We start from the raw sequence: 26,681 nt of genomic DNA on the forward strand, positions 1-26,681 counted from the left end.
CACGACAGTATAAGCTCATCACATCGCCACGCTATCAACATCCTACAAGGAGCTAAATCAGGGGCATCTCTAAGTATATTTTTTGGGACGTTCGTAGGCAATACTCTTGAGAGTTTGATTCTGCTGGTTTGAAAGGTGTCACAGCAGGTAAGAAGAAAGCACCCATTTTCATTTCAAAACTCAAGAAACACCCTCGAGACTCTGGCGCGTCTGAAACCCTCTGACCTTCTCAGGTCAGCCCCCCTGCCGTGGATCCTCTCTCTGTCACCATGTGGTCCCCCCACTTCAAAGCTGTCTGGCTGCGTCCACCCAAGGGGGTGTCAAGCTTTCCCTGCGACACCTGGTGCCATTCCTGTCTATGTGGATTAACACGCGCGTCTGCATCCCTAACGGGTCCTGAGAATGCTGCTTCTTCTTTGGACCTGTTCATTATTCCAAACGGCACCTCAGAGGTGGTGGCGGTGGTTTTATGCCATTTAGGTGGAGAAGAGAGCATTCTGAGTGTGTGTGTGTGAGTGACGACAGGCTCACATCTGGAGGAAAGTTCATCTTCTCAGAGAGCAAAATGATTCAGTCGGTTTCTAAAACTCTACTGGGGAGAACCGCTGCTACATCTTAGCTCCCCTGGTACCGCAATTGGGTTTCCCATATGCTTCATTCCGTCTGATTCTGCAGCTGATCCCCAAGTCACGCACACGTGCTAACCCCTGGGCAATGGTTCTCCCCCCTTGAAGAGACTTTTTTTCTGGTTGCTCACTCTGCCTGCTTTGAAAGCCTGCCCTTCCTTTCTTCAAAGTTCTCCCAGTGCATTTAAGGCTTCTTGAAACGTTCCTAACCTCGTTGTCTTTCCCAGTGCTTTTCCGTCAACTCCTTGCCAATCTGTGCCTGTCTCTGTCGTGACACTCGTCCTACAGTACGGCCTCCAGGGGCTTTCAGATCAGAGGGGATTCTCAGTTAAATATACGCTGGAAACCACTTGGGGTCAAGCAGCATGTCTGATTTGCAGAACCCAGCTTTGCATCTATCATCCGTTAGAAGCACAATAAGTGTTTATTGAAGTAAAACAAATCAACCTACTGTAACAACCACTGCCTCAACACTGCATTTGGCAATCAAGCACACGTTTTTTTTTTTGCCCACCTTGCTGCATGTGGAATTCCCGGGCCAGGGGTCAGATCCGAGCCACAGTTGCAACCGGAGCTGCAGCTGAGGCAACGCCATATCCTTAACCCACTGTGCTGACTGGGGGGGATCGAACCTGCATCCCAGAGCTCCCAAGATGCTGCCAATCTCACTGCACCACAGTGGGAACAATCATGCATTTTTTAGGATAACACTTCCTTGAACTGTTATTTAAATTCACGCAAAAACACTCATTTGACGATTAACAATTTTACTAGGAACTAAACAAAACAAGAAGAGGAGGACAGCTTCTAACATGAAGTGGTTCTGAGCCTAGTACAGGACACACACATGAACAAGAGGTGACTCTACGACGCCGTAAATCCACACAGCTACAAGAGCAGGGCACCGCTCTGGGGAAACTGAGGAAAAATCATTTCACCTGAGGTAAAAATTTGACACTGTCTCTCCAAGCAGAATCTAAGATATTTGAGGCATCTTGGAGTATTCTTTTTTTCTTCACACCACAGTACCTAGGAAATAGTAGGCACTTAGTAAACGGATACTGACTTTATGTCCTTAAGTCCCATCTGTAACTATTTCTGGAATCTGATTATCACTGCTACTCAGTGTACAGTTTCAACAACAAGTTTATTCTAACTTTCTTTAAAAATGGGATAGCTGGTGTTGACTCTTAAGAGCTAAAAGATTACTCGAAATAAGTGTAACTCTTGGATATCTTCATTACATGCAAGAAGATGTGTCTCCACGTAAAAAATTAGGATGTTGCTGCTGATCGCATCTTGCATCTTATGTAAAAGGACGATCACGTCAGACTGTAGATTCAGATCGAATCCCACGTTCTCTCTCTGAGAAGATATTATGAAATGCTCTCTAGGGTGGTACCTGGTATTGTTGCCATTTTTAACATCTCTTGATAAAATTATAGGTATTCCTAATACTTGGCTTTTTTGAATGAATCCATGCAAGATTCATCATTTTCACATCCTCTTCATCTGGTGCCGTACAGAATATCTGAATGTTTGTTAAACTGACTTTTTACTTATTGTCCAATTTGATAATTTCTTTCTTTTTTCTTTTGCTATTATAGGGCTGCACCCGTGGCATATGGATGTTCCCAGGCAAGGGGTCGAATCGGAGCTGCAGCTCCTGGCCTACACCACAGCCACAGCAATGCCGGATCCGAGCTGCATCTGCGACCTACACCACAGCTCATGGCATGCTGGATCCTTAACCCACTGGGAGAGGCCAGGAATCAAACCTGTGTCCTCATGGATCCTAGACGGGTTTGTTAACTGCTGAGCCACAAAGAGAACCCCTATGTGATAATTTGTGACTCTAAGCCAAGCTCTAAGTTCAGTAGCATTTTGGAACAGAAGTGCTGAGTTTCTTTCTGTCACCAGGCTTCAGGGAATGATGGCATTAAAAGGCAGGGCAGAGAAGATATTTTATTACCTTAAAATTATTTTGAATACATGCTGGTTTCTTACATCTTGGAATTTATTATCCAACTTACCAGGAACATCCAAGCTTACTGAGTGTCAATTATATATGGGGTATTATGCCCAATACTTTCACATACTTTATATCATTTAATCCTCACAAAAACCCATTATAGATCTGAGGAATCAGAGGGCCAGAGACACTGTTACTTGTCAGAGATCACATACAAAAAAATAAAGTTCTTGTGTTTGAACCAAGGAATGCTTGCATCAAAAGAATCCTTTTTTTTCCTCCCATACCACGCCACCGCATCCAACTTAGTTTATTATACTCCATTTAATAAACGTCTACTGAAAGTGTAACGCATGTCATGCCCTATGCCATAAAACAGGATTGAGAAATAAAAACGATATGGCTTTCATTTGCTAGGGGTTAAAGTCTACCAATCATGTGGGAAAATGATTTCAACTCAATATTCAGAGAATTCCAAACCAGCATGTAAAGCATTCACGGCCCCTGGCTGAGAGGACACATCTGAGAGACACAGAGGCCCTGGGGAGCCCCCAGGAGACGCAGTATCTGGGGCTCTGTTGGCAATTGGGTATGGCGGGAGCGGGACCTCGTGGAGGAGGGGAGAAGAGGACATCTCATTGTGTGCATCAAGAGGGAATAAACGCAACAAATCTGTCCATTCACAATGCTTTTAAATGCTCTAGAAACAAAGAATGAAGCTGCCTGTTTGAATCAGTTTATCAGCTCGACTGATGATTCAATTCAGTGGAAAATGCTTGTCTGTAAATTTTTTGTAGATATTCTGGATTTTACTGTACCTGTAGTCAAAAAGTTACTGCTCTAATGCAGATCCATTTCCAAAGCAGCTCTTTTTTGTTGCTGTTGCTTTTCTAGGGCTGCATTTGATGGCATGTGGAAGTTCCCTGGCTAGGGGTTGAATAGGAGCTGCAGCTGCTGGCTACTCAGCCACAGCAAGGCGGGATCCCAGCCGCATCTGCAAACTACAACACAGCTCATGGCAATGCTGGATTCTTAACCCACTGAGCGAGGCAGGGATTGAACCCGCATCCTCATGGTTACTAGTGAGGTTCTTTACCGCGGAGCCACAATGGGAACTCCATCTAAGGCAGCTCTTAAAGTTGAGGTTTTGCTCATTCAATAGAGCCTAGAATTCACGTGCGTGATTGACTTGGCAGATACGGGCTGAAGACCTAGCTCAGTTTTGATTTCTGTAAGGTGGCCCGTGACTCTGCCTGCTGAGAGGGGGCTCCAGGTAGTGTCCTCATTCGACACGCTGTCATGTGTGTGCACCTGCTGAGTGTCTGACTACTGACAAGTGACGGAGAATGCGGTTGCCGCTCTGATCTCCACCCTGATGAGGTAATGAAGACTGCATGTTGTGATGATGGACTAGAACGTCTTAAAACTTCTGAAATGCATACGAGTTATTTCCACTTTGGAATATGTCCGACAGAATGACCACTTAATACAAACTCACCTGAATTTAGGATAAATTATTGCTTATTGATGGACTTCAACTGGGAACCTATGACCCAGCTGAAATGCCTACCTCCTTCATGCAGCCTTTTCTGGTTGCCATTACCAGAATAATCTCTCACTCCTTGGAGAAAACAATGTTTTCTACCTTAAACTATACCCCTATATGTACATGAATTAATATTCTAGCTAGACTATAGGCTAGAAGGCAGTGGGGTCCATATCTGATTTAAAAAAAAAAATTTCCCTTGGTTCTTACAAGCCTCGCCAATTCAGGCATTTATTAAATAGTCACTGGGTGACATGTAACAAGACATGCCAGAGTTTTCAGAGTGACTTGTTTTTCCTGATAGTCAATATTTTTATTGAAGTTCCAATTTCTGTAATAAAGAAATGCTTATTTACGGAAATAGAAAACCACAACACTTATGTGACCTGTAACCTGGACTTTGGGATATAAATATCTGGAAAATCAAGCTTGTACACATAAATCAGCTTTTAAAGTACATGCGGGCACCTTGATGGTAAATGCCACATAATTTTGCATTTCACCAAGTGTAACTTTGGGAAAGGAATGCTTTCAGTTCCTTCTCTTCCATGACAGTTTCTGGCAGATTAGCGAACATCACGTATGTAAAATTTTTACAGACTTGTTAGCCGGGGTCTACCAGACTGTGCGATACAGTGCAATAGCTAGGGAAGGTACCGGGATGCTTGCGAGGACTCTATGGACACTAAGGTTCAATAGTTAGGAGGACAGCACTTCGGGACCCTCCTAATTCAATTCAGCCGAAATACCTGCAGAGTTGGAGTGCATGAGCTTATGCTCAGGATTAGTTTTGCCACCGAGTTCTTTGAACCAAACATCTTTTATAATTTCGGTAAATCAGGTCTATTACTCTCTATATCCAGAAGGTCTATTGCCTTTAATGTCAATGAGGAAACAGCCTACAGAAATTTATGTCAAATATAAACTCTTTCCTCTTCTTATCTATATAATGCATTTCTTCAGAAAACAATGGAAGCCCTTCTATTTTTTAATTTTCAGAAAACATGCTGAATGATCAAACAGAAATCTTACTTGGTGTGTTTAGTCCAACTGTCACTTTTTATGGCTAAGTAACCTAAATATTTAAAATGACTATTTTAGAAGAGTTAATGGTTTTTCTTAAAAACAAGATAATAGATTTTAGAAAATGGTCAAGTTAATTTTTATATGCCTTAGAAGTAAGCTGCTGTATAAGTTTTCTACCATTTGACCTGGGAAAGTTAAACTCCTCTCTGTCTTTCCTCATATATAAAATATCTACCATTTGACCTGGGAAAGTTAAACTCCTCTCTGTCCTTCCTCATATATACAGTGGAGATAATAAGAATCTCTCATAGGGTGATTTTGGAAATTAAACGAGTTAACGTAAAATAAAATTTGTCCTAAGTATTCACAAGTTCTGCATCTGTGTATTCAACCAACCTGGGATGGAAAATATTTGGAAAAAAATGTTGGAAATTTCCCCAAAGCAAAACTTGAATTTTCTGTGTGCCAGCAACTATTTACATAGCACTTACATTGTACTTACAGTTATGTACACAGCATTTACATTGTATTGGGTATTATAAGTAATCTACAGATGATTTCAAGTAAATGAGAAGACGCGTGTAGGTTATATGCAAATACAATACCAATTTATATATGGGGACTTGAACATTTATGGATTTGGTATGACTGAGGGGGTGTCTTGGAACCAATCCCCTGTGGATACTGAGGTACTGCTATACATCACTAACACTTGTTAATTTTTTGTTTTGTTTTTGTTTGGCTATGCCCACAGCACACAGAAGTTCCCGGGCCAGGGACTGAACTCGTGCCACAGCAGTGACAATGCTGGATCCTTAGTCTACCAGGGCACCAGGGCACTCTGTATGGTTCTTCTATATGAACTACTTGGTACTTTTACATGGTACTTTTGTAACCATATGGTACTTTAATATGAACTATGATGTTTACTGGCATATAGGTTTCAAGGTAAAGAGTAATTGGAGATGATGCTGGAATAGTAAGAGGGGTGAGACCAAGAAAAGCCCTGCAAACCATGTTTTGGATGTCATCCTAGGGGCAATGGGAAGCCGCTAAGAATTTTTAAGAACACTCCAACGGATGAGTTTTCCCAATGTCATTCTCCTCGGTTGTGGAGAAGCAACGATGGGGACCAGAGTGAGAGGCCGAAAGGAGTAAAGGACAGTGCCGAGGGTTTCCTGACCTGGATGCAGACACCATACACGTCACCTGGCTTAGTGCCTTTCATCCGCTTGGCATAAAAAGTCAAAGGTGTGTGGACGTTGTGCATGAACCATCGTTTTTTAAGGAAATACAGACCATATCATATGAAAAGATGAGAAACCCATGACATGCTCCATGTATCAGTAGAGAAACGTAAGCCCGATCACAACACTCTCATCACTTATTTCCTCACTGAAAAATAAGTAAGCTATATAGAAATCCTGGAATCCCAGAATTGTTAAAAAAAAAAAAAGTTATCATTAGAGTATCCTGATAATACAGTTGCAGCAACACTGTCATTTTTGAATCCACATAGTAACACGTACTGTAACAAAGAACTTTTGGACAATAACTAACCAGAGAGAAGACAGTGTTCAGACAACAAAGGAAATAAAAAGAAAAAAAGCATTTCAAAATATGCAAACTGAACTAGAACACAAGAGTGAATAAATATGATGAAGTAGAAAATAACAGGATGAAAAATGGAAAGTGCAAAAGATAAAAATGTTAAAAATAAAAAAGAAGATTTGAGAGAAAGTGACAGCTACAGAAGACAGACAGGCAAAGAAGGCCCAATATGTATAATAAGGAAATTTTGAAAAAAACAAAAAACAAAAAACCAAAGCAATGACACAAAATAAATATGAAAAGTCATAATTGGAGAAAAATCTTGAAATTTATCTTGTAGGGAGTGTTTTTATGATGTATTCAATTTCATTTCTAGTGATCGGTCTGCTCACACCAGTCAGAATGGCCATCATTAAGAAGTCCACAAATAACAAGGGCTGGAGGGGTTGTGGAGAAAAGGGAACCCTCCTGCACTCTTGGTGGGAAAGTAAGCTGGTACAACCACTATGGAGAACAGTATGGAGGTACCTCAGAAAGCTATACATAGAACTACCATATGACCCAGCAATCCCACTCTTGGGCATATATCCAAACAAAAATTTCCTTAAAAAAGACACATGCACCTGCATGTTCACTGCAGCACTATTCACAATAGCCAAGACATGGAAACAACCCAAATGTTCATCAACAAGACAACTGGATTAGGTATATATAGATGATGGAATACTACTCAGCCATAAAAAAGAACAACATAATGCCATTTGCAGCAACATGGATGGAACTACAGACTCTCATAGAGTGAAGTAAGTCAGAAAGAGAAAGATAAATATGGTATGATATCACTTATAACTGGAATCTAATATACAGCACAAATGAACATTTCCACAGAAAAGAAAATCATAGACTTGGAGAATAGACTTGTGGCTGCCAAGGGGGAGAAGGAGGGAGTAGGAGGGATCAAGAGCTTGGGGTTAATGGATGCAAACTATTGCTCTTGGAATGGATTTACAATGAGATCCTGCTGTGTAGCACTGAGAACTATGTCTAGATACTTAGCATCGCAACACAACAATGGGAGGAAAAAGTATGTATACATGTATATGTAACTTGGTCCCCATGCTGTACAGTGGAAAAAGAAAAAAGAAAAAAAAAAAAGAAATTTAACTTAAAAGTAGTAAAACTATCCATTTAACGGGCATACTTCATCCTTGGGGAAAACACACAGAATGACCAACATCAGAATATAGTCTAGTCAAATTCTTGGGTGTTACAGAAAAGGAAAATAGACACTGAGCATCCAGGCAAAATCAAGCCACTGATATGTGAAAGAAAATAAGACTGTATCAGACACTGAAAACAACATTTTTTTTTTTTTTTCCTTTTGGCTGCACCTGTGGCATGCAGAAATTCCCGGGCCAGGGACTGAACCCGCACCACAGCCCAAGCTACAGTGGTGACAATGCTGGATCCTTAACTCACGGAGCCACAGGGAACTCCTGAAAACAACGTTTTATACAGACAATGGAGTAACATATTTAAAATAGTTAAGGAAGGGAAATGTGGGCCATAGATTATACATCTGGCTAAAGTGACCTTTAAATATACAGGACCTGGACAAACCATTAATAATACGCAGGGGCTCGGGGAATGTTATTCCAGAGGAGCCCTTCCAGAGGCATCAACTAGAGAATCAACCTTGTGCAAAACAAAGAATAGAAAAGCACTAACTTCAGGTTTTATAGGGACCCGTAAAAATACACTTATTTATAGACTTAAAACTAAATGAACTGAATGAGAATTGAAACTAAGGAGACAGTATGGTATTGAATGGCCCTATGCTTCAATGTACATAGAGCACAGCTAGCTAAAAATGGAGAGAAAATGAAGACCATACACGAAAAACACAATGAATGTGCTGACTGTTCTAAAGGTATTAGCAGAGAAATAATTTCCTTCAAATTGAAGGACTGGGAGAGGGATGAGAAGGGCAAAGTGGTCCTAGCTTACTTCAGTATTGCTCAGAGGAGGGAACTGCTTGTAAGCAGCCCTCCACCCTGCAAAAGGCGCGGGGACAAAGCAGTTACACAAAAACATTAATGCAGATGCGATTATTACAAAAAATTAATCTTAATAAAAATCAGCGGTATACTAGAGGGTGACAGAAGAGGAAACAGAAAAGTAAGGAGAGAAAGATACGTCTGCTTATCTTAAAAATTGGAAAAAAAAAAAAAAGCCAATAGAAGGATAACCCATAAATAGAAAAAAGTAATAGTACCTGTATCGGGGGGATAAGTGGCAAGGATTGAGTATTCATTAGACTTCTTTGAAAATAACTTCCTGAGGAGATTTGATTGTGGAAGCTGTAACTATGTTTGTATTATTACGAAACAAAATGAAATGTTTTTAAAAAGCAGTCTGTGAAAATTAAAATGACACAAATATACCTTACTATGGATTGATATATCTACACTTAGAGAAACGATTTCAAGTGACTTTAAAACACAAGAATTTGACCACACATTCCTAGTGAAATATACACTCAGTACAAAAAGGAGAGAAAAAGGGAAAAAAAAAACCCTAAACTATTTTCAGGCATTGTTTTATTAGTGGTCATAATGGTAGAGGGATTCTGAGACTATTCGGTGGGTGGATACGGTGGGATCAGTTAAAAGAGCAATTATCATGGTGTCACCAGAGGTTACATTTTTAACGTTAAAAGTGGACAGATGAAAATCAATGATGGTAAATAAAAAAAAAAATAAAGTCTTGAATCTGAACTGGAACTATCAGTACCAACATGCTAACACGTTAAAAAGAATTCTGTCATTTTGCTAGAAAGGGAGAAATAATGACATCCCTCATACCCAGATCGTGGCTTCTGAAAGCATTTTCCAGTCAATGGGACCGCATGTTTTAAGACACCGGCTGATTCTTGGTCTAGGCCAGGAGAGGTCCAGGAAGGTCTTGAACACGTAAACACACCAGAAGGCAAGGAAGAAAGCAAACACTAGAGGCAAGGAAACAGACTCAGGAACCAATTTAAACAATCTCCCATTGCCCCCAAATGGGCCAGTTTTAACTTTGATTAGGATAATAATGAATGGATGGATGGAAACACATCACATGAGTTAAAAAATAAATAAATAAAAACAATAGAATTTCACTGGTCACCTCTGAGAAGTGTAAGGAATCAATAAATTTTGAAAACGGGTAACTATAACTAAAGAGAAAGGATCAAGTATTTATCTTGCTTTTCTTGCATGATCCATACCTCAGAGTCATCAAGTATTTGAAGGCGCCCAGTTTTAAACAGAAGTGATCCAATCAACGAACCAAAGGGAGGTGACAGAATTAACGCATCACCGTTCCCGTCACTCTTAATGAATGAATTTGGGCAACGATCCCTCTGTTGGTAAAGCACAGAAAGACGCGGGAAGGGGACAAAAGCACACACCACCACCTCCGGAACAGTTTTACCAAAACCAAACCAAACCAAGCCAAAACTGAATTTGAATCGAATCAACTCTGTAGCTTGCAACACCCACTGCGGAAAACACAAGAGACAGGGAAATATGTTCCACGACACCCTGGGGATAAAATCATCAACATTCCTCAGATGTGGGAACCTTTATAGGACAAACAACATGACTCCTTCAAACAAAACATTTCAAGGAAAAAACAAAGGGGGAGGCGGGCTTTTAAATCGGGAACTTGATTCATACACACACACACACATGCATATTTATCAACCAGTTGTAACAGACAGATCTCATTTGGATCCCACTTCAAACAATGTATAAGACGAGGTCACGAAATAACTGGCGACACGGGTATCAACTATTCCTATATGTAGATACACATATACATATATAAGCATATATATTAACGAATTACTGCTTTTAGAATAGATGGGATAACGTGATACTGTACTTTTTTAAAAAGACGCTGTTTTGTTTTTGTTTTTTAAATAGAAATATACTGATACAGTTCAGTCAAAATAAGATACAGATGAATCAAAGTCGGCCACATATAATTATCTAAGCCAGCTGGTAGATACATTAAGTTTATAGTTTTCCGTGTTTCTGCTTCTGATGAGAGTTTCCATAATAAAATATTGTTAAAAACTGTTTTCACCATCCTGACATTGCAAATGAAAAGGCATCTTTTCAACTCTTAAGACTGCCAGTGTGAAGTCATGATAGGTTTTTCATATCTTGGTTAGCCTCTCCATAATTTTTAAGTGATCAAACCTGAAATTAAATGAAGTTATCCATGAAGTCTATGTCATCTCATCTGTATACACCCCTGGACTATAACTTGATATAAAAAGATTACAGAAATCCCTATCTGGGGTTTATTGTCCTTAGAAAGGATAATGCATAGTTTTTATTCCATCTTTCTAATTAGTAATTTAAGCATATGTTCAGCATTTAACTCTAAATGTTTGCCTTTTCCCCAAGCTCGAAGACAGCTGTCCAAGATTTGAATGCCAGAAAACATTTAAATATCAACATCTGTTGAATTATGTTAATTTAGTACAATATAATTGGGCATGAGTTGGAATTGATCGGAAGTATATGAAGTAAACAAAAGGTAAATTCCCCAAAATATCTCAGTATATAAACAAATCACTACGGAGTGATGAAAAGATATTTCTACAGAGAAAGGGCAAGGAAAAATACTGATTATAAGGAAACTGATGCTTTTAAAACCAGTTCTAACTCTATGGGGTATTATTTTGTGATACCGGAATTTATTTTTAAATAATGGCTTATAAGTGAAAGGAAATTAAAATGAGCTGAACCAAGTGATAGTTAAGAGTTTAATGTCTGAATATATTTATAAACTAAGGGAAATAGTAAAATGTTCTAATCACTTGCATATGCATCACATTTTTTAGATGGCAAATGATTCCTATTACATTATCCACAGTTACGTACCTTAAAATTCAAGAGCTGATGTCATTTCTGTTCCACAAGCATAAAATAGTATTTTAAATTGTTCCCATGTGGCAGATGGATTTACTAGGTTTATTCTGGGGATCGGAGGTACACGGATGGTCTGGCTTACTGGACTGCCAATTTAAAATATTAGTTTTTACAGCGAGTGTTTTCCTAACGAGTTAGGAAAGCTTGTTCTTTGGGGGAGCACTCTGGCACACACACACGCTGGATGAAGAGCTCTCCAGAGGTCCTGGTAATGAAGTTCTAATGCAGCAGCAGAAGTGGCCTGCGGGGGTGCCATCCCCATTTCCTAGGGAAGCATCTGGGAGTGAAAGGTTAGTTCTGGGTCCATCCTAGTTAATCACAGGACCAAGCTGCAGAGGGCAGACTGTGAAACAGACATCGGTCCTTAAGGAAGGGAACGTCAGACGACAAATTTATTTCGGCCACAGGACACTGGAACAGCTCTCATAGGCTGACTCGTCTCCATTCTCAGTGACCGTGGCCAGATTCAACCGCTGTTCCAGAGGTGGGAGGCTGTGTATACGTTCAGCTATATGGAAATATCTGGTCTATCTATCAGATTTCAAGAGAACAGGGCAAGAGTAATGAATGTTTCACCAGGGAGTAATTTTTTAATTTATTTACCCCACACGGGACACAACATTTATTGCAAATGGCAAGTCCCTTTTTGTTCTGTGTGGGTTATTCACATTCAACTGAAAAGCTGTCTCTCAAAATTCACATCGGCTGATACTTTTATTTAGTGTAATAACTGTTTAAAATAGTTATAATCACTAATTTAAAATTTTGGCAAGGAAGTTTAAAATTTCAGGATGCCAAAAGGATAGGAGGCAGAAGACAGTCTGAGAATGAAATAATGTGGAATACATATTCTTTTTCTCCCCCCTAAGAGCTCTGACGGAGATGTACACCAAATTTAATGTTTCCTTTTTTTCTATATATATATATATACATATATATATGTATATATATATATATATGAATTTAAATATAGTTGATTTAAACAAATGAGTTAGTTTCTGGTGTACAGTAAAGTGACTCCGTTATTACACGTATATAGGTACACGTGTGTGTTCCTATTCTTTTCCATTATGTTCTATTACAAGATACTGAATACAGTTCCCTAGGCTATACAGTAGAACCCTGTAGCTTATCTACTTTATATATAGTTGTTTGCATACATTCTAATTAAAGGGAATATGTGGATATTTCCTAATTGTTAATTCACACAGATGAATGAATTAAAATAATCTAAAATATACTTTTCTGTGTGGAGAGTTGAGTAAACTTTTAGAACAGTAAAATTTAATTGCTAATTTTAGGTTTGGAAAGGAAAAATGATAAAGGACTATAAGTTTTATTTATTTATTCATTTATTTCCCTTATTTTATTTTTTTGGTTGTGCCCACGGCATGTGGAACTTCCTGGGCCAGGGACTGAACCTGCGCAAGAGTGGCGACCCCAGGTGCTGCAGTGACAATGCCAGATCCTTAACCCACTGAGAGGCCAGGGATTGAATGCACATCCTCAGGGACACTATGTTGGGTTCTTAACCCGCTGGGCCAAAACAGGAACTCTGAAGTGTTTTTTTGTTTTGTTTTGTTTTTAATTAGTATGGCAATGCAGATTCAAGTCATTATTTTACAATATAAAGTAATATAAAATTTGGAGTGACTTGCTTTAAAATATGGTGTTGAATCATTCGTTTTAATGTGACAAAGGAGCATTCATTTTGAATTAGATTTTAAATTTACTAACACAGGATAGGTAATTCTCATTTTAAATAATTAAAATGAAGCATCGCTTACTTTTGCAGCTACATTTAATTTTGTGGATATATTTCTGTGAAAAGCAACACTAACCAAATATAGTCCGTGTCATTAACCAGTATTCTAATGAACAGTTATCCCAATTTATTAACAGCTGCTCAAAAATGTACTAATTAATAGTTTCATTTATTTTTGGCAAACCTGCAAAATGACAAATAGTTTTGTATCTGTAGCAAATTAGGTCTCCTTCCCAAATAACAGATGACACTACGGGGAAGACTGAGCAAACTGAATCCTTAAACATCTTTGGATGTTTAGGAGATCAAAGAGGGAACAGCTGTAATTCTGTTTGTTACATCTGCAACAAAATGCAGTGACTTGCATCACATATGCAGGCAAATGTGCTCTGTATTAATGTAAATAGGAATGCTCTTCCTAACCGGATGGGAGAAAGCTGATATGCGTGCATGTGTGTGCGTGCGCGTGTGCGTGTGCGTGTGTGTGTGAGAATGCGATGGGACTTATGCTGATTCTCGGATTAACTCTACTGCCATTTTTTTTCTTTTTCGAACTAGATTCTTTTTGTTACTAATCAGGCAAGAAGGTGACAGCAAAAGAGAAAGAGTTAATCTCTTCCTCGTCTTCACTATTAATTGATAACATAAGAACTTAGAACACACAGTATCTAGGGATTATCAAATCATTTGGCGCTAAGTAGAAGAACAATGTAATGCTTCTGAGAACCAAGTGGAAGTGAATTAACAAACGTGAAATATATTTTAAAATATGAAGTAGAATTTTAATAATATTGGCAATAAAAATGTTTTTATTTGATTTCAGATCACACCACAGATGGCTGCCTAGTTGAGCCTTGGTGCTTCATAAGAGTAAATGTAAATGGCAAAAATCACGTAAATAGAGAAACAGGGCAAGTTAAAAAAACCCCCAAAGTGACTAGACTGAGTTCCCAGTGCTACACAGCAGGATCCCACTGCTAATGTATCCTGAAGGCAACATTCTGCATCTATTTACCCCAAGCGCCCAGTCCCTCCCACTCCCTCCCCTTCCCCCTTGGCAACCACAAGTCTATTCTCCAAGTACATGAGTTTCTTTTCTGTGGAAAGGTTCCTTTGTGCCTTATATTAGATTCCAGATGTAAGTGATATCATATGGTATCTGTCTTTCTCTTTCTGACTTACTTCACTAAGGATGAGAGTCTCTAGTTCCATCCATGTTGCTGCAAATGACATCATTTTGTTCTTTTTTATGGCTGAGTAGTATTCCAGTCTAGTTACTTATGATGAAACACATAATGTGAGAAAAAAGAATGTATACATGTAAGTGTAACTGGGTCACCATGCTGTATAGTAGAAAAAAAAAGTATATAAATAAATGATAATAAATAAACCCCCAAAGATGCCAGATCTGAAAGGAAAGGCCCTGACATGATCTACTATTAATCTTTGGGTATGGATTCTTAGAACAATAAAGACTAATCACACAAAGCGTATTTAAAAAAGCAAGATCTTTTCAAGAATGGTTCATCACTTAGCATCAGGCATTGTTTCATGTGTGTCTTGCAGACTTTTGATCGAGAAGCCTCTATTGAACTTTCTGGTATTAACCAAAGATTATGATATGAGAAACAATGTGAAATTATTTCATTGTAATTTTAAACAAGGTGAAGTAAGACGAAAAGATTTTCTAATTTCGAGAAGTATAAAATTACATATACTAAAGTAAAAAATAAAAGGTTCGACTATCAAGTCTGAAATGTAAAAGAAAGACACAGGTTAAAGAGTAAACCTAGACCTCACTAGTATTTTTATAAAACATTTAGGTGCGTCATTGTCTCAACGTTGGGCTGGTTGTGTGTGAGTGTGTGTGTGTGTGTGTGCACGCGTGTGTGTGTCCCACTGTGGGTAATAGCCTATTACATGCAACCATCACTCAAAAACCATGGCTGTTACTTATTAAATATTGATAGTGACAGGTAGTATGTTGTGGTATTTAAAAATAATTGTATATGCTTTCATGCATTTATTTATTGAAAGAGTTTTGTGTTTGCCTAAGTTTCATTTATGTTTTCAAAGGTTTTAAGGTTTATTAAAATGGGTGAATGGCATGAACAAACTCTAGACACAAATTTGATGCTAGGGGAGAGATAATACACAGTAAAGATGAAACTTCGTAGCAGGAAAATGGACAAACAACACTGAAGAAATGGAAGAATGACTAGAAAATAAAAACCCCACAGTCTAATCGAACAGAAGTATCTGATGGGAATAATCAATAAGATATAAACGTAGAAATGTAAGTCAGGAAACGTGTAACTTCAAACACTGCAACATAAACTCTTAGGGGAACGCATCAAATGAATATATGAGGGTGATGTTATGATGAAAAATTGTCACGCCTCTCAATATCTGACCCAGCTACTCTATGATAAAGGCTTCCCATAGGGATGAAGAATGAACCAACAAACTGAAAGGAAGATGTGTAAGACCAGTGTCACTTAAATCAATTACACCAAATTATACCTCTGTTAACAATCAGTGTTTCAATTAGTTTACTGTTACAGAATCAGCCAAAAGTTTGATTGCAGGATCCACAAAGTATCATATCATAAAAGAAGGCAAATGCTAATTATGTTTACAGTAAGTCTATGAACAAACACAATGCATTACTATTTCATGAGTAACTCTCTGGCTGTGATGGAATGGTGTGTGGTGACGAGCACTCTTGGTGGTAACTGGAGCCTGGGAGGAGATGTGAGCAGAATGAGAAGCCAGTTAGGAGCCCAAAGCAATGCCGCCCTTTGAGGAGGAGGTGCAAGTACAGGAAACGTTAGAACACAAAGCCTGATACTGATGAGCACAACTGCGGACAGAACAGGCTGAAATCACTGCAGCGGGTTAGGTGATTAAGTTGCTACCTCCTTGGTACTCCTGGACATAAAAATGGTGGAAGACTAGGAAAAAAGACAATCCCCGCCCTCGTTGACTTACAGAGCCTAGATGAACATTAAAGTGGGGGTGGCAAAAAGGAAAAGAGAGAAATGCCATCAATTAGACACCCAGAAGACTGCCAAACTGCATTATAGTTAGGGGCGTTGGTGACCATGTCCCTGAAACCCTCGGGGGAGAGCTTGGAACCCACCGCCCCTCCAGGGAGCTGAGGGTGAAATGAGCCTCGTTCCCAAGGCTGAGCTGTACATGCACAGCCCTTTACTCATTCCGGGGGTCAGTGAAGAATGCCCACCTTAAGAGCGGGCTGTCGTCACGCACCTCCAAAATCTCGGCTTTGAGTCATTAACAGCAGACCGCGTATGCATTTATCTTTTCTTACCTGCCTGGTATGTTCTGGGAGTAAATGGTCCTAAAATTTACTGATCGGATGCATGACAGTTTCCTTCTCTAACCTTTACATTTTTCCACCGGAGGAGAAAGGGAAGTGCAGTCACTCACCCAAAAGGGGTAAGAAAAGTCAAGACAATATTAAAAATACTGAGGAAGAAAATGGCTCTCAAGGGAGGAACGCGGAAAAACGCATAAAGAACGCGAAGACTTTTCATCTTGCGCTAATAAACGTGTGACACAATTTTCATGAGCAAATCTGATCACTCTGTGTTATTTTACCTGCACAGGTTGTCCCATGCCTAAAACAACAGATCGCCTCCGAGAGACAAGAAAATATACCACATCCACCAGACCAGACACGGAGGACACAGGAAAGGAATGCTGAAAGAAATAAGGTGAGCTCTAAAACGGCAATGCATTAAAGAATCTTTTTTAAATCAAGAAAAGATTTGGGACATATCATTAATAAACCTGTTCAGAAATCTTTAAAAACAATAATGCAGAAAAGTTAAAAAAAAAAACAAAAACCCCAAAACCTGGAGGATCAGGGCAGGGCGCTCCAACATCCAAATAATAGGAGAACAGAGAGAACAGCAACCATGGAAACTAAAGGCACTGGAGCGGTGCCTTCATGATGCGGAGGTGAAATGGTTTTCATACCAGAATTCAGTTTCCAGCTACATCAATCAATGTGAGACCAGACAGAATAAAGACTTTTTCAGAGATGCAGAGTCTCACAAACGTAACCCCTCCCATTCATTCTCAGAAAGCTCAGGAAAAGCCACGCTTATGCGATGCAGGGAAAGTGAAATTCCACAGAGGAGAGAGATGAGGAAAGCCCCGGGAGGATACATGAGGAGAGAACCCCAGGGCATCACGGGTGCAGCAGGTCCGGGCAGCACACTGTCCAGAAGGGATCTGAAAAATGGGGGGCTCCAAGAAGGGTGCCACCAAGAAAGGGAACAGAGCGGGAGTGACAGTTCTGTGTACAGATGGGCTGGGCACTGAGAAATCAAATGAAAAACAGAAAAGGCATGCACCCAGGAATATAGGCCTAATTATACTGATATACTAATTATACTATAGGCCTAATTATACTGATGCCAGCCATGTACATCGATTCAGTCTAATATTATGATACAACCATGCGGAAGAAAGAAAGAAATGCAGATGTGGGTGTGTGCACAGGCCACACAGCAGGAAGTCAATAGGTAATGCTAAACCAAAACCTTCCAGAAACAGTAATACGAACATGCACCTTCGGTCAGTGCTGGAAGAAATGGCTAAAAGAATTCACAGTCATTTTCTTTAGATTGGAATTAGAGAATGGGAAAAGCAGGGCTGAGGCCAGCTGTACTTCACTGTGCCTTTCAGAATGATCTGACATTCTCAATTATGTTCATGAGAAATATAATAAAGGAGAAAATGTAACAAGTGCTTAGGAAGCACACAGACGGAAATGACAGTATCGTACCTGCAGCAACAAGGGAACATCTGAACGCTTACAGTTTAAATGCTTCACAGGCATTAACTCACACAGTCCTTCACGGCAATGTTACCAGCTCAGTATTACTATTTTCTTCGTAGATCAGTTAACGGAGGGACAGAGAGGCTACGGATTTGGCTCAGGATCACCTCCAGCTGGTAAGTGGTGAAACTGGGCTCTGCAGCCAGGTACTCTGATTGCAGAGGCAGCACACAGAGGCCAAGATCGGGACTCAATCAGTGCACTCGGCTACCGGAGATTCAATTGCAAATTCATTCTCTAACAGTGTATGCTGCCAATATTTAGGTCCTATGTGTCAAGCATCGTTTGGGGAGTTGGGCATCCACAATGAGTAAAGCAAAGATTTTGCCCTCATGAAGCTTAAAGGTGATGGAGACGAGAAGGAAGGCACAGAAAGCAGTGCTGGTGGAGTGTGGGCCTTTCTGACATGGGCTCTAAGGAAATGGGGGAACAAGCCACATGGACAGTTTCAGGAAGAGTGTTCTAGGCAGCGGGACTAGGAGTGGAAGGGCCCTGAGATGCAGGCAGGGTCGGTGTGTTGGAGAAACAGGAAAGAAGCCACTGTGCCTGGAGCAGGTGAGGTCAAGTGGGAGGAGATAAGGGCAGGGATGGAACCAGAGAAGGGCAGGGATGGACCACACATGGCCAGTGAGCAAGACAAAGACTGTGGCTCTCACTCTGAACGAAACAGAAAGTCACTGAAAATCTTACTTTAAAAAAAATTTCTTTTTAAAGATCTTTATGGAGGTGTGGTTGACATAAGCAAAAGTATACAATTTCTTAAGTTTGGACTTAGGTACACGTGTGGCAAGCCATCCCCATAACCAAGATAATGAAGACACTCATCACCTCATCAGGTCCTTGTCTTTTTGCTTTGTTTTCTTTGCCTTTTCTAGGGCCACACCTGCAGCACATGGAGGTTCCCAGGCTAGGGGTCTAATCAGAGCTGTAGCCGCGGCCTACGCCAGAGCCACAGCAACATGGGATCCGAGCCACGTCTGCAACCTACACTACAGCTCACGGCAATGCCGGATCCTTAACCCACTGAACAAGACCAGGGATCAAACCCGCAACCTCATGATTCCTAGTCCGATTCGTTAACCACTGAGCCACCACAGGAACTCCAACAGGTCCTTGTCTTTTATTACAAAAGTTTTTTGGGCGTGCCCACTGCATGCTTAAGTTCCCAGGTTGGGGATCAAACCTGTACCACAACAGTGAGTGGAGACACAGCAGTGGCAATGCCAGGTCCTTAACCCACTGAGCCACCAGGAAACTCTACCCCCCTATTTTTTTTTTCACCCCCACAGCTCCTTGGTAATCTTTCCTTCCAGTTCCTCCCTGGCCCCCATTCTGTGCCCATGCAAAAATCGGTTTCTGGTTACCATACGTTAGTGTGCTGCGTGGAATGAGGTATAGGTCAAAGTTCACGTCTGCAAATGGATATTCGATTGCTCCAGTACCATTTGTTGAAAACTCGATTTTTTTTTCCACTGAAGTACCTTTGTACTGTGTCGAAAATCAATTGTCTGTGTATGTGTGTATTTCTTTGATTTTTTTTTTCTCCTATCTTTGCACCAAGAGCACACTTTCCTGCTTACTATAGCTTTGTAATTAAGTCCCGGAGTCAGGGAGCGTTAAACTTTCTAAGTCCTTTGCATTTCCATGTGAATTTTAGCATTTGCTTGTCAATTTCTTCAAAATATCCTCATGGGATTTTTCTGTGGACTGTACTGAATCTATCGATAAATTTTGGGAGAACTGACACCTTAAGAATATTGAGTCTCGGAGTTGCCATCATGGCACGGTGGTTGACAAATCCGACTAGGAACCATGAGGTTGCGGGTTCGGTCCCTAGCCTTGCTCAGTGGGTTAAGGATCCAGTGTTGTGGTGAGCTGTGGTGTAGGTCACAGACGTGGCTCAGATCCCATGTTGCTGTGGCTCTGGCGTAGGCTGGTGGCTACAGCTCCAATTGGACCCCTGGCCTGGGAACCTCCATATGCCGTGGGAGTGGCCCTAGAAAAGGCAACAAAACAAAACAACAACAACAAAAGAAGAATATTGAGTCTCCTGACCCAGGAACAAGGTGTGCATTTCCGGCGATGTGGCTTTTCTTTCATTTCCCTCAGCAACTTTTTCATGCCTCAAAAAATACGGTGAAATGCTTAGGGATAAATCTGGAAAAACATCTGTAAGACTTACACAATGGAAACTATAAAACACCAGTGAGAACACCTGAGAAGGACTTAAATTTTGGGTTCTGAATTATCTGTTCTGGAGTTCCTGTCATGGCCCAGCAGTTAACAAACCCTGCTGGTGTCCCTGAGGATGAGGGTTCGATCCCTGGCCTCACTCAATGGGTTAAGGATCTGGCGTTGCCATGAGCTGTGGTGTAGGTCGCAGATGCGGCTCAGATGCCACGTTGCTCTGGCTGCGGTGTAGGCCGGCAGGTACAACTCCGATTCGAACCCAAGCCTGGGAACCTCCATATGCTGCAAGACCCCCCCCCATTATGTGTTCTAGTTCTTGCTTCCTATTGCTATGATCTTCTTCTACCTCCTTTAATTAGTATTTATAATGCCCATTACAAATTCTTATCTTGTTTGTTCTAACACTTCTGCCTCTGTTGGAATCTGTAATCCAAATCTACTGTTTTTCTTTGGAAAATGCCATCCTCCTCCGATGTCTTATTATCTCATCCAAGCCGGCGATGCTGTGGAAGAGGCCGGCCTTCTCTGTCAGCCCCGAGCAGTGCAACTGGAGGTGAATGAACCTTGACTTAGAGGGCAGAGGCCCGGGCACCAGAAAACCACAATAGCACACCCCTCTCCACCAAATAACTCTTCTGTCAGGAAGACACTCCCTGGCGTTCTCAGGGAAAATCAGGGCTGTGTTCCTCCAGCTCTGTGGTTTGTAGGGGGCAGGTGAGGACGTGATAATTTGCCATCTCATCCCACCAAGCTTTCCAGGCTCCTCACAGACGCAGCACGGTGAGCTGCCCTGACTCTATTCGGAAGAACGCTTAGACCAGAGGTCCGAGTCTCTGGGTCAGGGGCAGATGCCCTTCGTTCCAAGGCCATGGCCGGTGACAGGCTGGCACAGAATTCCAAAGGTTCTCACATCTCACTCTCCCGTATCCAGGCTGAACTGCTTCCTGCCTCAGGTCAAAGCACACGAGCACATCCCGTCTGCTCCCACCTCACAAGCCCAAGTTCAAGACAGCACCCCCCCCCGCCCCCCTTAATACAGGGGCTGCTGGTAGTTTTCTGCACATTTTCTCTTTCTCAATTCCTCCTGTGTTGATCGTGGAAGAGAGAAGCAGTAACCTTACACTTTCGAATCAGTCATCTTACAGTTCAGGAGCTTGACTGGAACACCAACTGAGACCAAGTTTCTTTCTTTCTTTTTTTTTTTTTTTTTGTCTTTTTGCTATTTCTTGGGCCGCTCCCGCGGCATGTGGAGATTCCCAGGCTAGGGGTCCAATCGGAGCTGTAGCCACCGGCCTACGCCAGAGCCACAGCAACACAGGATCCAAGCCGCGGCTGCGACCTACACCACAGCTCACGGCAATGCCGGATCCTTAACCCACTGAGCAAGGCCAGGGATCGAACCCACAACCTCATGGTTCCTAGTCGGATTCGTTAACCACTGCGCCACGACGGGAACTCCCCAGGTTTCTAATATAAAAATTCAAGTAGTAAAGTTTCCTCTGATTAACCATCAAACTGCAACCCACAAGTTTCGATAGTATCATGAGGACTTTTCAACACGAGTTATTTTAAAATGTATTTTTAACTCTAGACTTTTAAAAAATTATCTTTTTGTAAATGATTTCTCTTGATCACATTCGAGGAATATGCTCTTTAAGATACATATTCATTAAAATTTGTTGATACCAGCTTTGGCCTGGCAGGAGGTCACTTTTATAAGTATTCCATGTATCTTTGAGAGGAAAATGCTTATACCTTCGTTTGGAGGTAAGGGTTTATATATTGTCATTAAATTGTTAGTTTTCTGTTATGCAACTTTTCTGATGGCTTAAACTATGAATAGTATGAAAGCTATGAGAGTTCCCTGGTGGTCTCATGATTAGGACTCAGGGCTTTCACTGCTGCAGCCCGGGTTCAATCCCTGGTCTGGGAACTGAGATCCCACATCAAGCTGCTGCATGCTGCCCACCCCCATGCTCCCCCACCCCGGCCACCCACCAACAAAAGAAAGTATATTTAAGTGGTAGTAGCACCATGATAGCGAATTAGTGGATCTCTCCATACGTTGCTATTAATATTTGCTTTATACACTTTTGAAGCTATTTTATTGCGTATACATAATAGTAAGATCAATGGCCTTTTGGGTAGCTTGAATCTGTTACCACTGAATAATGATTAAGGCTTTTGCTCTGAAGTCAGTTTGTCTGGCAAGAGCTCTCTTTTACAGTATGTCTGGCATATACTGTCCCATCCTTTCGTTTTCCATGTTTCTTTGCTATTATTTCAGGTTTGTCTCTTATAAAGCACGCGTAGCTGGATTTTGAAAGAAAAGCCAAATGTGCTTAGTTTTGCTTTTAATTGACAAATGTACTCCCTATTTATGTTAATTACTGATGTATGGATTTGATTCAACATCTAACTTTTGTTTTCTCGGTGTCCCCTTTTCTCTATGCTTCCCTCCCCCTTTCTTGACTTTTAAATGGATTTTGGGGGGTAATGTTTTATTCCATTCAACCCCAAACCCACCAACTGGCTTGGATTTACACTATCCATTTCCTTTGACTTAGCAGTTATTTTTGATATTTTACCATGAATACTTAATATAGTCTTAATGAGCATCAATCTCTTAGTCGATTGACCAATGAGGTTAAACATCCCCAACAACTCACGAGGACCTTGGGCTGGATTTTAACAGTCATCATCAACACGGGCAATTTAACATGCTGCTGCTGTTGTCCGGTATTTTAGGGTGTCTTTTGGAAAGTCCTATGAATTATACATTTATAATTGTCAATTTATATAAACAATGTTGGTTTTTTTTTTTAATTTACTGAAATCTTTAACAGTTTATTAACTCAGTATTCATTATGTTACCTTAGATGTTTCTGGGGAGATCCTTTTCTTAAAATGCATCCTTTAAAAATTCTTCTAGCAAAGGTCTGTTAGTAGTAAAACTGCCTAGTTTTTGAAAATCTTCAACTGGTTTTACTTCATCTTTAATACGAAGGATGTTCCTCAAGGTACACAGTTCTAGGTGGACAATGTAATTTCATCCCGTACTCTGAAGATATGTCCACTGCTTCCTGGTTTCTTTGGTGCTGCGCAGAAATCTGAGGATATACAGCTATCATTCCTTTGTAGTCATTTATCCTTTATTCTCGTTGGTACTCATTATTTTTTACGTATCTATAGATTTATAACTGTCACCCGTTTTGGGGATTCTTAGCCAGCACCTCTCCAACGTCATGTTTTTTTCAGCTTTTCTACACTATCCTCCACTCAAGGCCTCTAATTCAGTATATCTGAGATCTTTCCTTTTTTTTTTTTTTTTTTTTTTTTTTTTTTACTATTTCTTGGGCTGCTCCTGCGGCATATGGAGGTTCCCAGGCTAGGGGTCCAATCGGAGCTGTAGCCACCGGCCTACACCAGAACCACAGCAACGCAGGATCCGAGCCGCGTCTGCAACCTACACCACAGCTCACGGCAACGCCAGATCGTTAACCCACTGAGCAAGGGCAGGGACCAAACCCGCAACCTCATGGTTCCTAGTCGGATTCGTTAACCACTGCGCCACGACGGGAACTCCTGAGATCTTTTCTATGTCTCTTTTTTTTTTTGTCTTTTTTTTTTTTTTTTTTTTTTTTTTTGTTGTTGTTGTTGTTGTTGCTATTTCTTGGGCCGCTCCCGCGGCATATGGAGGTTCCCAGGCTAGGGGTTGAATCGGAGCTGTAGCCACCGGCCTACGCCAGAGCCACAGCAACGCAGGATCCGAGCCGCGTCTGCAACCTACACCACAGCTCACGGCAACGCTGGATCGTTAACCCACTGAGCAAGGGCAGGGACCGAACCCGCGACCTCATGGTTCCTAGTCGGATTCGTTAACCACTGCGCCACGGGAACTCCTTTTCTATGTCTCTGGACCACGCTTTCTCTTCTCCATCTTCTTATGCTGCTATGTTCCGTGCCGGCCTACTCCTTCAGAGGTATCTCCATTTCACTAATGATCTCTTCAACAGTCATGCTTCTCATTTTTAACAATTACATGTTTTTGATTCAGTTCTGCCTGATCAATTCCACTAGTGATCTGTTACCTGCTCATTTTATTTCTATAAACATGTCATCCACAGTTATTTATAATATGTATAAAATTTATATAACCTATCCTTCATAATTTTAGGATCTGACATTCTTAGGGGTAACTATATTAGTTTTATGCTGATTATCACTGATGGTCAACTTTTTTATTTTATTTTTTGTCTTTTCTGGGGCCGCACCTGCAGCATATGGAAGTTCCCAGGCTAGGGGTCTAATCTAATCAGAGCTGTAGCCGCTGGCCTATGCCACAGCCACAGCAACGCTGGATTCTTAACCCACTGAGCAAGGCCAGGGATCAAACCTGCAACCTCATGGTTCCTAGTCGGATTCGCTAACCACTGAGCCATGACGGGAACTCCGTGATGGTCAACTTATTGTGTTTGACAATTTTTGTCTAAATTAGACGTGTTAGATAGGATTTATGTCAGCTCTGGCAGATGCCTAGTTCAGTTGGGCTTAGTTTGCACAACGTGGCACTTAGAAGTTACATCGCTTAATTGGGAATGCTAAACACAGTGGCTAGCACACTAACGATGGGAAGCCAGGAGATGCAAACATGGCTCCTGAAATCAGTTCTCTTGTTAAAAACTGAATATTGTAAATCCCCGGGCAGTAGTTCTGATCAATATTTTGACTGCCATTTTCACCTAAAGAAAAATGAAGTCTTTGGAAACACCACATGCAAAATTTGGAAATATACTGTCTACAACAATAACCTGGGGCAAATTCTTTCTACTAAAGAAAAAAAACAACTCAGCAATATAAACTGAGTAAGAACCAAAAAGCACCTTTAAAAAAGGCTGTATTTTCTATATACCTATTTATATATTATTAGAATAAATATACATGTTGCTCTTTCATAAAGTCTAAGTACCATTTAAGTTTTGGGGAAAGATAAATTCTACTTTTAATAATTAAACAATAAAATAATTATTCTAACTCCAGATTTCATATTCATCAGTTATTGGAGGCAGTTATTTTTCTTCTAAAAATTCATTTTTAAATTTTTTATCAGATGTAAAAAATACAAATAAAACAGTACCTTTCCACACATTGGTAATAATCCTGAAACAGATTCTGATAAACAAATTACAGACAATATTTAAAGCTGGCACTTTAGAACCAAAGGCGGCCCAACTATAGCTCACCATATTCATACTGGTATGAAAACAGGATTTAATGCTCAGAATGAAAAGTGATTCTGAATTGCTTACCTGCTGGCTGTTTTCACAGAACAGTTTTTCTTGTGTCCTCTTTCAGCGCGGGTATCTCTCAGAAGCTGATGCTAGAAAAAGTGTTAAGACAAAGGTGCAGAAACAAAAATCTTTTCATTACGTTATTTTGTTAAGTAGAAAAGCATTCTTCTCATTCAAAGGGACACTATTTGTCCCCCTGCATTACCTTTTTCTTTTCTTTTCTCTTTAACGGGTTTCTCTTAAAACAAAGACAACTACTTTTGCTAAAGATACTAGCGACACTCTTAGAAAAATGTTAGCAAGAGTTGCCAGTGTTTCTCAGACAGCTCACCTGCTCTTATAGTCATTTAATTTAGAGTCTACAGCTGGAGTTCTAGAACTCCATTCTAATACTGCTTCTCTGGAGCAGTCCTAGTTAAAGTCACGTAACCTCTCTTATCAAATACTTCCACCACTGCATTTTATGAATGCAATGAATTTTTTGAGGCTTTGTCACCTACGATGACATAAAAAAAAATCTAATATTTTCTCTGTACATACTGGGCTAACGTGGTAAAGAAATGCACTTAAAATATTCTTTTTTTCAAAGAAATTATTGGCTTGGAAATGTGTAATTAGAAAAAAAATATATTTGTCCTCAAAATGCCTCACCATCCACTTCCCTTCACACTTGCTTTACCCTAACTGAAAAGAAAAAAAAGTCAATACTTTTTACCATGCGTACACTCAAACTGTAGTTTATTTATGCAGAAAGATGACTATGTGAAAGAATGGGCTAAAAATAAGCTTCACAGCATATTACAAATGAACCCTGATAAAAACAGAAATCTTGGAAGCAACAGTGCAGGAGAGATCT

At 40.5% G+C, this 26,681-nt stretch overlaps 1 protein-coding gene across 7 annotated transcripts in view; it reads right to left on the reverse strand.

Annotated features, from left to right (window-relative positions):
- Nucleotides 1-26,681, reverse strand: part of GPATCH2 (G-patch domain containing 2) — a 182,107-nt gene that overhangs the window by 26,610 nt on the left and 128,816 nt on the right. For 2 of the 7 annotated variants that reach the window (XM_021064099.1, XM_021064098.1), the window contains 2 exons: nt 25,844-25,914; nt 1,565-1,655 (listed from right to left, as the gene is read on the reverse strand). The exons of 2 other annotated variants lie outside the window; for them this stretch is intronic. In XM_021064099.1, coding sequence (XP_020919758.1) covers nt 1,565-1,655; nt 25,844-25,914 — 162 coding nt within the window. Of the gene's footprint in view, nt 1-1,564; nt 1,656-24,913; nt 25,915-26,681 lie in introns of those variants that run through there. 3 more of the 7 variants (XM_021064101.1, XM_021064100.1, XM_021064104.1) reach the window with 2 other exon arrangements.

This window comes from Sus scrofa, chromosome 10, assembly GCF_000003025.6.
Source record: "Sus scrofa isolate TJ Tabasco breed Duroc chromosome 10, Sscrofa11.1, whole genome shotgun sequence".
Taxonomy (NCBI): Eukaryota; Metazoa; Chordata; class Mammalia; order Artiodactyla; family Suidae; genus Sus; species Sus scrofa.